Source organism: Phycodurus eques, chromosome 11, assembly GCF_024500275.1.
Source record: "Phycodurus eques isolate BA_2022a chromosome 11, UOR_Pequ_1.1, whole genome shotgun sequence".
Classification (NCBI taxonomy): Eukaryota; Metazoa; Chordata; class Actinopteri; order Syngnathiformes; family Syngnathidae; genus Phycodurus; species Phycodurus eques.
Window position 1 is genome coordinate 5,977,469 of NC_084535.1, and position 15,496 is coordinate 5,992,964.

A 15,496-nucleotide genomic window follows, 5' to 3' on the forward strand; every position below is an offset into this window, starting at 1 on the left:
TTAAAAATGGGAACTGGCCCTCAGCACATTTTATAATTTGGGGAAAATACATAATATATCACTAAATAAAATATTGTAATACAAAATATAATAATTTTAAAACATTGTAACAGTACATCGTGAAATATAAAATAATAATAGTATATTTTACATCAATTTAATTCAAAAATGAATACACATTGTATAAATTGATATGATAGAAATGTAAATAATATTACCAAATATTATTATATTATTTACATCATAAAATGGATGACTAACGACACATATTATAATACTATATAATATTCAAAATGATGGTTATATTTACAACGCTATCAATAGTCCCAATACTTTTAAGGCTCTAAAAATGGCTCCATAAAATAACTCTAATTCCTGAATGTTTAATGTCATATTTTTGTGAAACCTCCTGAACTGAAGATGAAAAGGGTACACACTTTAGTGCCATTTTGGTTGTTTTATTTAAAATCCACAGTGGTCTTGCATTAAGACAGCATATTACAAGCAGATACTTACATCTGTACGCAATTTTGCTTCCTCGTTGCTTCAATCTTCTCCTGCTCTAACCTCCTTTAAAAACACTGCTGTAAAACTTGTCCGAGAAGGCGTGTGTATGCTCCTGTCAAATCGAAAGTTCTCTGTCTCGCAAGGTTCCAGCAAATCGACACCGTGCAATACTGTATTTGTCGTCCACGCAGATGGTGGCATCGGACGGCGTCCAGCAGAGCGGCCCCGTCACCGTCAACATCTTGGTCATCGACGCCAATGACAACACGCCTACGTTTGCTCAGGTCTCCTACAGCGTGGATTTATTCACAGACATGCAACCCGGGGAGACGGTACTGCAGGTAATCAATCGGCAAAAAAAAAAACTATTTCTCCCCGCTCGTACAATTCTCTCAGCAACCCGCAATCAATCAGACGTATTTTATTTGTAGTCTTGGGGTAATCGGTCACATTTGGTTTGTGTCAGGTCGCGGCAGGCTCAAACATTAAAAGAACCACTTAAAAATAATTGGGATGGTATACACTGGTTCATAATGAGAGAGTCTTTCGAGATACCAGCTGTTGTTCAGCCGTTTAGTTTTTTTTCAATTTCCTTTGCTTGGAATTGCCAGCAAAAATTTCAGATACGGTACGACAGCTGCATGGTGGCGGTGAACTGAACTCAACTCACTTCACAACAAACAGCAGTTTGGCAGATAGTCAACAATTGTTCAAAAAAGGTTACACGCTGTTTATTGTCACTCCAAGTTGAAGATGACTGTGAAACTCAACATTAAGACAAGAGAATTACACCTTGTGTATTTAAAACAACCACATAACCTTGCCCTAAATTCTGCTCGCTTAACGCTAACACATAGTGAGAAATGCCGTAACAAATGCTCACAGTAGTTGTGAAACTCATCTACGTTTGTGTCTCTATAACAGTGTTATACTCCCCCCCCCCCCCCGTGGTCAAGTCACGCACATCAGAAGGACCCGTAATGAATTAATCATGATGCACAAACTGTTTAATTCTTTACATTCTATTTGATAAATGTATTTCTTTGTTTTTATGGAGTGCAATATTAAAGAGTGCCATTTCCCCTTATTATAAAAAACACATCGATTTTGGGGGGAGGCCGGAATGGATGAATGGCATTTCCATTCATTTTAATGCGGAACAATTATTTTAGTTTTGTGTTTTAAGTTATGAACATCACTCGTTGACCTCTTATCTCAGAGCACCACTTTTCAGTGCTTTCACCATTTTAAACAGGAATGTACCTTTTTCCCAAATTTGAGCTGGTGAAAGACAAATATTAAAAATCTAACTTCTGAGCATGTTTGAACTCTTTTGCTAAAGGTTTCCATTGACACTATGTTCCCGGCAGCCACGGAAGACCAGTTTGCCTAAAATGTAGTGTGCTGTGGGATTTTGGTCTTTTTTTTTGTTTTTTTTCTTCTCAATCCTTAAGTTTTACTAAATTTTCTCACGGTCTATCCCAGTGTCTCTGATGGGCCGCGTTCATTTTGTTTTAAACTCCACTTTCACATTGTTTCGTATTATTTCAGAAATCTGTTTTAGTCTCTATGAGACAATTAGTGCAGCACCAGTTATTATTAGTGCAGCACCAGTTATTATTAGTGCTTATTATTGCTATTTTTAGCATATTGTAATGTAAAGTATTAGAATGTTCATTACTGAGATGTTTTTATGGTAATGGGTTACAGCAAAAAGGAATATACGGTCATTTTGTTACTTTTATTGCACGATACTTCAAACAATGACGATATCATTAGCAGTGGTGCTACTAAGTGAATTATCATTTCCCACCGCAGGGACCTTTTATTTTTATTTTTTTTTGCATGTACACTTGCTGTTATCCTTTCGGGTGTGTCATAAACAATTGAAGGATCGTCCCTCTGGGATAAATCATGGTTGTCTTAAGACCACGCATTCATGCCGGATGACTAATATCCAATGTAAAAGGTTGTGTCTTTACACACCCTGGTAAAAAAACTAAACAAAACAATCAATAAGTAGTGAGGCTTGTTTCTCTGCGGCTGTTTTTTAAAGTATAATATATACACTGTATAAGATTACCATGCGACGACAAATGTTTACCACTGCCACAGATGCATGCAAATGCATTATATTTACAGGTCAAGGAATAAAATGGAGCCAATTATTTATTCCGTGCTGTACAAAAAGGGCTTTTTGGTGGAAAATAGGCATTTGGCACAAAAGCCATAATGACCGGCGAAATGTCACTTTTACTGGCCCTTCATTAAATATCTGGTCAAAACCATAAATATTATACAAAATCGCAATATAACAGCGCACAATTGTGCCACGTAATCACCTGGAGCAATTGAGGTATCAATATTTATTTAATATGACAAACAATAATTGAAATTAAAGAAATCATACTCACCAGAGATGCTGACGATTAAATATATTGACGTATGCCAACTGCTACTGACAAACCAACAAGAGGATGGAAAAAGGCTGACGTTATTACGGGGCAGCTGTCTCGTCCTGTGAGGCAAAATTGAAATATCGTTGGTTAAGGAAACAGCCACATCGCTAATATAGTTGAAGTTACATGAGCCAGCACTACTGATTCTGAAAGCACCGGGCAGATTAGGTTGACATGGCAACACATAGAGGCTGAAATCTGATTGGACAAAAACATACACGTACTGGCAGCAGCGCAGCCAAGGTCAACGCTGCAAGATTTGAGAGACTAGAATGTTGAGAATAAATTAATACAATTTCATGGAAGAAATATTAGCATTTAGGCTGTAATTGTAGATCATTGCTTTTATGTCGGCAGAGAAGGCCTACACTTGTTAACGCTGACTGCTCACGACTGCTGCCAATCAATAAAAAACAAACACTGCATAAAAAGATGTTTTACCGCCACATCAGCACAATAGGATTATTATTTTTTTTATAGTGTGGCATTCTACATACTCTGATTATGGTAATGGTTTGGGACATTATCCCTCAAGATTACATTCGGGCGCTGGCTTTAAATATCAGTTTGGTTGCAGATGTGCACAAACATGTCGGCGCCAATTAATAGCGAGCGAGTATGGATGTGCACGTCCTAAAAATGTGAATCCATAACCTCATTCGGGTAAATCCACTCATGTAGGGACTTCCATCCTTTTCATTTCCTCTCCGTTCGTAATTCGACTGCGCTCAGTTTGTCTTTCTGTCCGACTCTGGTCAGGTTTAATCTTTCTTTAAAAAAAATAAAAAAAAAAAAAAAAAAGTTTGGCCTCGACGAAATGAGGCCAGCGGTCGTGCCATGTTTGGCGTGAGCACTTAACCGATTTTTATAAGCCCTTTATAAAGGACGGTAAGCAGGCAGGTTCCCTTGTGGGGCTGACGTTTTGTTTCATGCACCTACTTGTACATGAAAACAATGTGCGGTTCGTGTGGCATGAAAGTTCGTGAGGCCTGAAAGATGTACAGAAAGCCCACAATTACTCGCAGCGGGCCACTGCAGCCGAATAATTGGCTGAGTCGGACTAATGCGTTTGGAAATCAAAGCAAGATCCCGAGCTTATGCTTTCATTTTTAAAAGCAGAGAATCCATTCAGTTCAATCCAAATGTCAACAAGCTACGACCACCTGCAGTAAAGAGTTATCTTCAATGCAGCATGTATACCTTTAATGTTACAGAACAAAGCTCACGTTTCTGTTTGATAATAGCCAGACATCAAGATTGGTTCAAGTCATTTTCACGCTTGAGTGGTATAAAAGTGTCGAGCTGATGCACCCGTATCTTTCTGTCTCCCTGCGTCAAAAGTTAATGGCGGAGGATGCTGACGAGGGGCTAAACGGACTGGTGACCTACGAGATCCTGGCTGGGGCTCAGGGACACTTTGTCATCAATAATCGCACAGGCCGCATCACAGTGGCACCCGGTGTCAGCCTCGCTGTCGGACGATCTTTCGCACTGACCGTCAAGGCGTCTGACAATGCGCCAGAGTCCCTGAGAAGGTACGGGAGCCTCCACAGACGTTCCAATGTGGGATGGGTTTTACGACGTAAGGGTTTTGATTCTCAAATTAGCTCCTGAGTGACATAACAGTCAGGGATTACACTGACTTCACACATTTCAAAATGAGGCAGCACAGTTAGTGAATGGTGAGCACTTCTGTGTGGGTTTTCCAATAACATTTATGTTAGGTTTATTGAAGACTAAAAATTTCCCATAGTTGTGAATGGTTCTTGGTTCCCCGTGATTTACCTGGCAACCAGTGTAGGTTGAACGCTGCCTCTCGCCCAAAGGCAGCTGGGTTAGGCTCCAGTTTACCCATGACCTTAAGGAGGAAGCGGTATAGAAAATGGGTGGATAGAAATAATAGCGCTTCTTCTAGTGACGCTATTTTTTTTATCTCTAAAGTAGGGTACACATTAATCGATTTTTAACATCTTAACCGATTTTTTAAAATGTGAGAGACCCCACGCATTAGGAGGAAAAAGCATCCAACCCGAGTGTTTTCCACGCACACATAAAGGTTTGCGATCATCATGTTGGACAGGTTTTAACATATACGATTGTCTGCCGTGAGCATTTGAGGGAGGAAAAATCACTCTTGACACACCCCACACCACAGTATAATCAGTCAGGATAATCTTTGAGACATTCGAGAGTTGGGCTTTGGCTTTGGGCTCTTATGTGAAATAAACTGAAACATTACACCAGAGATGGATAGACAGAAGGATAGATGGGGGGATAGTTATTTTTGTCTTTACTATCCTCTTGCCAGGAGCTCCATCACAACTGTCTATATCGAAGTGTTGCCACCCAACAATCAGAGCCCGCCGCGTTTCCCCCTGCTCACCTACAACCTGGAGGTGAGCGAGGCCAGTAGGATCGGCGCAATTCTGCTCAATCTGCAGGTGAGTCATTGACATTCCCTGACAGTAACACTACTCCCATCGCTATCCTTTGTCCTCTAACCCCTAACCATATCCCATAATCCTAACCCTAGGGTAAGGGCACTCCCTTCTACACAGGTGCTGTCCCGCCTCTCTTACAACTCAATGTATTGGGACATTTCCCCCCAAACCCAAACCCTAATCCACGTCCCTTGTGCTCTCCCCCCCCCCCCCCCCAACACTAACTCAATCCCTAACCCCCAATCCAAACCCTATCCCCTATCCCAACCCTCACCCAAACCGAAACCGCTGTCCCCTAACCCTACCCTAAACTACAGGGTTCATCAGAAAAGTTTTCCGCTTCAAAGTTGCTCAGACATCCATTCAGCACATCGACAAAGAGATCCTGCAGGGTTTGCTCGACAGTCGTGGCTGATCACAATGACCTGAGTATCTGACAGTTTCTGGCCAGGAAGAATGTTGCTATGCTGGAGCAACCTCTCTTACTCACCCGATCTGGCTTCTTGGAAATTTTGCCTTTTGATGATGGCCGTGACGATGGAGCTGTGAAGGATCTCAGAGGAATCCTTCCAGGTGTGCATTAAGACATGGCAGAGAAGGCTGGGAAAGTGTGCGATTTAAAGGGGATTATTTGGAAGGGGATCACTTTTAGTTTGGATTTGAAATACTTTCTGTGGCACCAGTCCTGCAACATTTCTGACACACCTTGTTTTTCCCAACTCTAGGTTAAGGGCATTTCCTTTTCCATAGGTCCCATCTGACATCTCTTGCAACTATGAGACAATTGCCCCTATTCAAACCCGAGCCCCTGACCATTAATCACCAACCCTACGGGAAGAGCATTGCTTTTTGCGCAGGCATCCTCCCACGTGTTTTATGACGCTGATACTGTTGTAATATCGGCAGGATGACATCTTCCACCACATTCCCTGTAGGTGCCATCTATACACATCAGTGATCCAGAAAAAGGATCTAGCAGGCAGTATGGAAAAATATTTTGGGACCTTGCCCTTAAACTTCCCATTGCATGTAGGCTTCTCACAGACACATTCGGTGAATATTTGGAAAACTTTCCAAATCACAGTACAGAAAACTGTTTTTCTCTCTTTTTTGGAATAGAAAAAGGTGAAACATGGACAGTTCGCAAATAATGTTTTGTCAGTACGTCCGTGTTTTGTTTCTCCTTTAGTTATCCATCCATACATATGTTCATGCTCAGTTCAGTTGCTCAGCCTTCAACCTTAATGGCATTTTAAGACCTTTAATGGCCCTGCATTTTCCTCTTCCTCCAGGCCACAGACAGAGAAAACGACCCCATTGCATATCACATTCTGAGCGGGGATTCCCAGAAGGTGTTCAACCTCTCTGAAACGTAAGTCCACAGCTTTGCCTCGTGTGTATTGGCTGGTGAAATGTCAGTATTTCTTCCTATAGGTTGGTATTAAGTGTAATTGCCATCGATTTTATTGTTGAATAGTGTGGTTATACTGGTACAGTTACCTGCTTTTAATCCGCAAACCATCCTAATGAAACTGCGTGCAGAAACACACATTGGAAACAGAGTAGAATTGTAGTACACGGTGTTCAGTTTGAGCTGCATGCGCACCTTCTTCTCGACTGTCTGCAACAGTCCTCTTGTCAAGCCCCTTTGCTGTCTCCGAGACGACAGTGCATGAAACGCAACGTCATAATTCTCAGAAAAGGAAGCCAGAGTAAGACTCAAGAGGCCGTTATGAAAGAAAAATATGAGGTGAAAAACTTCCAAAATGTCAAAAATGATAAAAATGTGAGCTGAGTATGAAAGTGCAGGCAATGAAAAACTGGGAAATGAAGAGTAATTCTAGTAAGATCATCGGTGGACTGATAATGAGGGTCCTGGAAGGGTGTTTGGGTGCTAAACGCCAAGGTTATTTCTACACAGCAGGTGTGCATAAATAACCCAACTGTGTACATATACATAATAAAAACGGAGTACGGACCAATTCTCAAAGCGGGGGGGAAGTACGTCACCACTTTTATTATCTCTGGGGAGGACATGAAACACAAATAGATGTTTCCCACCCGCCATGTTCTCGCACTCAAAATTAATATCGCCATATAAAAATTCCACCCCGCTCTGCTGCCTGTCGCACGATGAGGAATTTGCCATGAAATATTAAGGTCCCTTTTCACCGTCTCGTAAATGAGGAAGTCAATTTGGAGGGTCAAGACGCGAGGAGACTCAAGATTCACACACACGCACGAACACGAACACCTGCCCACCTGTTTTGTCTCTGACCCACTTCACACTGGTGCTTAATTTAAAGGCAATGCTGTACTTCCTTTGGATCGTGGTACGGTCAAATCAATTTATGTAAAATTCTACAACTGCAGTTCACATTTAGCACTTCAGCAAGTTGGTTATATGTCCAAGGGTCAATCGCAGACTGTATTTTTCCTTTTTTTTTTTTTGTGATTGTCCAGTTCAGTTGTGTTTGGCCGCATGGCTAATGGTGCGGCGGGCCATCGTCATTCTACTAGTGCGTCCAGGTCGTTTTAGTAGTGTGCAGAATTGTTTTACTAATTAGAGCAAAGAGCATACTAGTACAGTACATAGGCTATTTAGCACAGTAGTAGAATATCGAATAAATGCCCAAACAAGTTGCCATAGAAACAAACGGAATCCCATATGAGCAAGCCCTCGGAGAAGGATGTAAGGGGGGGAAAAGGTATAAGGAAGCAGTGTGCACAACGTTATTACATTGCATAAACGGTAATCAGAATCAGAATCAGAATCATCTTTATTTGCCAAGTATGTCCAAAACACACAAGGAATTTGTCTCCGGTAGTTGGAGCCGCTCTAGTACAACAAACAGTCAATTTACAGAACACTTTGGGGACATAAAGACATTGACAAAAAACAATTGTGCAAAAAGATGCAGAGTCCTCTAGCACTTAGAGCAGTTCGAACGACTAATATTGCAATAGTCCGGTGCAATGACCATTGTGCAAAGGGCGCTGAGACTTCAAGGAGTGTATGCGGTTTAAAGTGACGAGTAGTGCGATCATCTGGGACAATGTCGGTTGTGCAAATGTTACAGATACTCCTCAATCAGTGTGCAAATGGAGCAGATGCTACTCTGGCATGAGTGGCCAGTATATGCAAATAGTGCAGCATGGCGAGACAACTACAGTGAGTGCACAAGTAATAAATAATTGGCCCCACAGAAATGTGACAACGAACTCAAGTCAAAAAATTGCCAGCTTGTTGTAATGGAATTATAGGTTAGGTGTTTAAGAAGTTGATCGCAAGAGGGAAGAAGCTGTTGGAATGTCTACTAGTTCTAGTTTGCGTTGATCGGTAGCGCCTACCTGAGGGAAGGAGCTGGAAGAGCTGGTGACCGGGGTGCAGACGGTCCGAGAGGATTTTGCACGCCCTTGTCTTAGTTCTGGCAGCGTGCAAGTCCTCAATGGTGGGTAGGGGGGTACCGACAATCCTTTCAGCAGTTTTGATTGTCCGTTGCAGTCGGAGTTTGTCCTTCTTTGTAGCAGCACCAAACCAGACTGTGATGGAAGAACACAGGACCGATTCGATGACCGCTGTGTAGAACTGTCTCAGCAGCTCCGGTGGCAGGCCGTGCTTTCTCAGAAGCCGCAGGAAGTACATCCTCCGCTGGGCCTTTTTGAGGACAGAGTTGATGTTGTTCGCCCACTTCAGGTCCTGAGAGATTGTAATTCCCAGGAACTTGAAGGTCTCGACGGTTGACACAAGGCAGCTGGACAACGTGAGGGGCAGCTGTGGCGAAGGATGCCTCCTGAAGTCCACGATCATCTCTACCGTCTTGAGCGTGTTCAGCTCCAGGTTGTGTCGCCCGCACCACAGCTCCAGCCGCTCCGCTTCCTGTCGATATGCAGACTCGTCACCGTCCTTGATGAGGCCGATGACAGTGGTGTCATCTGCATACTTCAGGAGCTTGACAGTCGGGTTCGCTGAGGTGCAGTCGTTCGTGTAGAGAGAGAAGAGCAGCGGAGAGAGGACACAACCTTGGGGCGCCCCAGTGCTGATGCTGCGTGTGGATGAGGTGGCCTCCCCCAGCCTGACCTGCTGCGTCCTGCCCGTCAGAAAGCTGTAAATCCACTGGCAGATGGCAGGTGAGACGCTGAGCTGGAGAAGCTTGGTTGAAAGGAGTTCAGGGATGATGGTGTTGAACGCTGAGCTGAAGTCCACGAACAGGATCCTCGCGTAGGTCCCTGCACTGTCGAGGTGTTCTAGGATGAAGTGCAGTCCCATGTTGACTGCATCATCCGCAGACCTGTTCGCTTGGTAGGCAAACTGCAGGGGGTCCAGCAGGGGACCTGTGACACTCTTGAGGTGGTCCAGCACGAGACGTTCAAAGGACTTCATGACCACAGATGTCAAAGCGACAGGCCTGTAGTCATTCAGACTAGAGATTGCAGGTTTCTTGGGGACTGGAATGATGGTGGAGCGTTTGAAGCAGGATGGAACTTCGCACATTTCCAAAGATCTGTTAAAGATCTGAGTGAAGACTGGAGCGAGCTGGTCCGCGCAGACTTTGAGGCAGGATGGGGACACATGGTCCGGTCCTGTCGCTTTGTTAATCTTCTGTTGTTTGAAGATGCGTCTCACATCCTGTTCATGGATGGTTAACGCAGAAGTCAGAGGTGTGGTTGTGGTCGCGGGTGCGGCCGGGTGGGTGTGTGGAGTGAAACTGTCCTTTTCAAATGTTCAAATGTTCAAATGCTGTGGTGATTAGCAGTGTTAATGGTATTACTACTGGGAAATTAATTATAGCAGATTTTAAAAGTGTTGCAGAAATTGCAAAATTTGCTGCACAAAACACAATGAGCTACTACTCGTATCAGGGGAAAAGGAACAACAAATTTAGTAGCAGTCTTGTTGTCTGCAGCACAGGAAGCAGGAGCACCTGCTACTTTGACGGTTTGAATTTGATTGTGAAAAGTTGTTTGTCTTTGTATGTGCCCTGTGATTGACTGGTGACCAGTCCAGGGTGTAATCTGCCTTTTGCCCAAAATTGAACCGGGAGAGGCTCAAGCTCATCCGAAACCCTGAACGGGATAAGCGGTATAGTTACCTCACTTAGCTACAAAAGTGAACATTGTCTGTGAAAGATAGAGATTATTTTTTTTTTATACAGCCTTTTTATTGGAACTGATTACGTTATAGTTTTGTGTTTTTCCGTCTCTGTCGTGGTTACTCCCACAGTATTGCTGGCAGGCGGCTAATAGCTGGTGGCGATTTACGTCCTAACAGCAACAACAAACCTGCTCTTTTAGGCTTCTTGTCACATTCTGATCGTTCCGCTTCTGTTCCACCTCTGATACTATGTCGGAAGCCAGCAAAATTCAACACCCCAATCCCACATCAGTACCTTACACTGTTTCCCAGTCTTTATGGAGCCACGGCACATATTTTTCAGTGGAAAAATCTCATGGGACACCACCAGAAAAATATGTCACAAAAAGTGGATCCACAGGTCAATTATTTACTTGGGCTGGGGCTAGCAAATATTTTTAGAATTCAATGTACTAGTGATTATTCAATAAATTACTTGAGTTGTCGGATAAAAATGGATTTTGCATTGTTAAAATAACAATACAAAATATGCATGTGAGGTGCAGGTTTATTTTTGTCCACTTGAGGTCGCCATCTATATGTTCTACTCTGTATTATCTGTTACTTTGAATGTGTGTGGCTTTTAAGGGGAGGGCCTGACCTGGTGAGTGACATGGGAGTCAGTGACTGAGAGTGCAGAGTTGTTTGTTTTGAGCTCACGTTAGCGGCTGGCTGCTAACTTGCTAACCGTTAGCCAATATGTTTACATTACCTTGACGAGCTGTTGTGTAAGCCAGTTCTCTTGTATCAGGGGAAAATAAACCACACATGTAGTAGCAGTGTTGTTGCTACATACATGTAACCACAAAGTGTTGAATTTTGGACGGTGTCTGTCTTTTACACACTCTTTCCTCCAGGCTTGGCACCATTGCGCCAATCTATTTCTATGGGAGTCTGCAGAAACATTAATCTATATGGAAAAATGAATACTGCAAAGATGTCAAGAAGAGATTAGATAGATGAGCAAAGATACATTATGTGTACGTTGTAAATAAATAAAAAATTCAGTCAAATGAAGTGAATTTTGATCATTTCCAGTGGCACAACTGATGATCTCTTATAGCATACAAATGTGCCACGGCATACTGGTGGGAAATCCCTACCTTACATACGACACAGTGGGTCGGGCCATACTTAAAGCACTTCACAAATGCCCAAGCAGATGTTGATGTGGCACACATTGAATTAAGACTGATTTCCTACTACTCTTGTTTAGTTGTGCATACAATACACTCTGTGAGACTTCTCATTTTTCAAGCGTTACACATTCTTGCACTGCTGCATTTCCAGACGACACTCTGCGTGTGCCGCTGCTCGTGTTCAGCTATTATGAATAATGAGCGTTCGAGTCCATCGTTCCTTATAAAGGGGGCAAGTTCCCCTGAGGGCAGGCGAGAGGGGATGCTTGAGATAGCAGCAGAAGCCAGACAGTGTAGTCTGGAATGGCAGTCGATGTGGATGTGTTTCATTCTTGTACTTATGAGGTACCGGAGTGTGTCAATCTTAATGTAAACCACAGTTGGTTGTTCAATGGTTGATCAGAATCCTCATCGCCGTATCATAGTATACACAGTACATTATACTTGTATTGCATGTCCTTGCCGAGAAGCACTGCACTGAAGCACCGGCATGAGCACCAATTACAGCATAATTCAAAGACTCACCCTGTCTCGTATCATTGCTGACCATGTCATCCCTTTTATGACCACATTGTCCCGTCTTATTAAGACTACTTCCAGCAGGATAACTGTAAATTCGCCATTTTCAAGTACCGTATAGAGGCATCACCTGGTCCGTTTATAAAATAGACGTAACTTTAGTGTGCAGTTTGATTGATGCCGTCTGTGCTGTGGTATCATATCATACTGTCCACCTCTGTGCTCTATATATTGATTCACATTCTTTCAGTACATCGTTTATCCCCGTAAACCTGAACAATGGTCAATGTATCATTTCGAAATGTAGAACTCAAGTCAATTTGCAGCTATTAATCCTGTCTGAAGTGAATCAATAGTGTGACAGCTGGACATTTATCATGCCAAAGCTTCTTTTCTTCCCTGAAAGTCTCTTTTTTTTTTCTCTTCTCATCTGAATCTCATCTACCAACAACAGAGCATCATTTACTAAATTATGGTTTATGCCTATCAACACCTTAGGCTGTCTCTCTCTTTTGAAATGTTTGAGTAGATGTTGTGAAGAGGTGTAACGCTATCAGTATTTGGATTTAGACTTTTCGGTACGGAACATTCAAACATTCCCACGTTTTAGGTGAACGACAGAACTGCTTCACGCTGCAGCCACATGTCTACTGCGTAAAGAAAAACAAAAAGTGTAGCTAACCTCTGGATCGGGGGGTGTCACGAGTAGCAATATGCTTTTGGCAATATGTCAAACCTGTTTACAATGAGCTCCCATTTTCCTCGAAATACAATCAAAATCAACTACAACAGTGAAAGTACGTACCGGTGTTTCTCAGAAAATGAGCAGCTACTTCTCTGCTCTTTTCCGCTTTGTGAAGTAACGTCACAGCGGAAGCGAACTGATGTTAGCCATGCTAGTTAGCTACTTTGCGAGTTATCTGCCTTGATAGCGAGTCTATAGTATTCATTTCACCAACTGGATACACGCTAACTGTTGTAGCAGGTTGAAAATGTTCATTTAAAGACAGCTTTATGGTAATATATGAACATTGCCGTGAATTTGTCAAAGAGCGATGGGCGATGCTCTTGTCAACTGCAGTATTGAAACCGGTAACTGACCAATGTCTAAACCAGACCATATAAAAATACATTTTTGTAATAGTTTCAACCATCTTTAAAAACATTTAAACTAATTAAAACAAACAGAAATATTCCCTAACACCTGTTCTTACTCGCTTGCTTTCAAGAATTGGTAGGCTAACATGTTACATCACTTTAAGAAGCATTCTTGCTTCAAGGTGTGTATTTGTCACTGCCAATTCAAGTTCACTGAAACACTTACACACAAAACAAAAGGGAATTTAAACACTGCACATTTAAACACCAAAATGTTCAATTAGACCACATAATAACAAAAGACGGCAAGCTTAATGCTAACATATAATACAGAACATAATAGACGGGCTAACGGAAATGAGCATCAATGTTGAGGTCATTATAGACCTTCAAAAAACTCCTACTTTGACACACATGGTGCGGCAACTCATACGCAGCACCTGGAACCGCAAAATTGCGGGGATTCGTTGGACTCATTTGAAAGGGCATCACGGGAACATGAGTATCGGCGTCACAGATTTCCCATTTCCTGGAGCGCAAGTTAAAAATAAAATCAACGGATGTGATTTAAGAATGAAAACGTCGTAGTTAGTTAAGTCACGTGTGGTCTACAGCAGCCTTCAGTTAGAAGAGTGAAGGAAAGAACAGGACGACTGCGAGTTGCGGCAGTCATTATTCTCGCTGTGTGTTCCAATGCATTTTGTTTGTGGTCCTGGCAGATTGTCTCCTGGGTTCCGTTGTTTTGTGTGTGCTGTGCGCCCGTGAGTGTTTGTATTAATGCACTTGCAGCCACTTTCATGTCTTACGCCACTATGTGTGTATGTGTGCAAACAAAGATAATTCTGTGTACTGCTCTCGGGAATGCGCGGGCCGCTGTGTGGAATGCCTCCCTGCCAACAAATTGTTGCTCCTGCACCGCAGTGACTCCTCTCAGTACTCAGTGGCCGAAATTCATGAATGTGTCCATACTTTAATTAAATAAATTCTAACAGCAGCACGCCCATCACCCTCCAAGTGCATATTATGTATTCATATGCTTACAAGGGACAAACAAGCCAGGAAAATTGATGCGCCAAGCCTTTTAGTGGTTGGGATTTGTGAAAATGAGCATCAATCTGTTCAATTTAACATTTTGATTTTCTCCACAGGATTGGTCTTCTAATTTTGGAGAAACCTCTAGACAGAGAAACCAATGACCGCTACCGTTTGGTCGTCACAGCCTCAGATGGAAACCCTGGAGGGGTAAGACAAGGGCCTTTATCATCACAAACCATACGTCTTTCTTACGTTGGGAGGGAAATGTAGATTTACGGGCTGAAATTGTTGAGTTGCATAGGTATTATTTCACATGACTGTAATTGAGTTTATTATTCTGTTCTTCCATCCGCTTGTAAGAGCAAAACTACATTTTTTACAATTTTAAATCATTTAATGTTAAGACAATATTAGTTTGATTACAGTGCAATTTTTTGTACAAACTCTCTAATTTTAAAACAGATGGGTTGAGACAATATTTTTTTAATTACTGTGTCTTTTTTTAAATTACCCCAAATGTACCTCTATGCATATACATATAGTTAACCCCAAAAAAATTTTTTTTAATAATTACGGTGCAAGTTTTGTACAAGATCCTACTAAATGATAAGTTAATTGATGCCTGATAATGCCAACATTTTAAACCTGTAAACGTGATGAATTTGAAGTATTGTTTTTTTGTCTTCGGATTGTTGGTAATCCCTCAGCCATCAGCTCAGAGAAAGTGGGCCCCACAACACATTCTTCTCTGCTTCTCACAGTATGTACTGATAGTCATATAAACCATTCTAATTTAATTAGGTGTCACCTCAGTTTGCCGACTTCGGGCAGCTGTCTTCGTTTCAAGGCCGAGCTGAAGTGTGTTCCTCTCTTTTGCTGATAGTCTGATCTAAAGAGTCTCTTCATTCTCTGGGAGAGTGATGGTGAATACAGCTTTTTGCAGGAAAAATGTGGGAAGCGGTAGGGTGAGAGTGGGGCTATTCATCTCACTATAGATGGACAGATTGTATGAGTCAATAACCTTTACCTGTGTTGTGCAAGTTTTAGATCAAGGTGCAGCAAAGGGAAGCGTCTCAGGCACAAAATAAATTGCCGCGTGACTCGGGTGTGCCAAATGTCAGCGGCGGGATGAAAAGCTGTCATAACAGGAGGGGAGTTAAACGA

The 15,496-nt window shown here is 42.3% G+C and overlaps 1 protein-coding gene across 1 annotated transcript in view; it reads left to right on the forward strand.

Moving 5' to 3' along the window:
* Positions 1 to 15,496, forward strand: part of LOC133409479 (protocadherin-15-like) — a 220,203-nt gene that overhangs the window by 122,632 nt on the left and 82,075 nt on the right. The window contains exons 15-19 of the mRNA XM_061689538.1: positions 699 to 848; positions 4,308 to 4,501; positions 5,275 to 5,407; positions 6,700 to 6,779; positions 14,446 to 14,539. Coding sequence (XP_061545522.1) covers positions 699 to 848; positions 4,308 to 4,501; positions 5,275 to 5,407; positions 6,700 to 6,779; positions 14,446 to 14,539 — 651 coding nt within the window. The remainder of the gene's footprint in view (positions 1 to 698; positions 849 to 4,307; positions 4,502 to 5,274; positions 5,408 to 6,699; positions 6,780 to 14,445; positions 14,540 to 15,496) is intronic.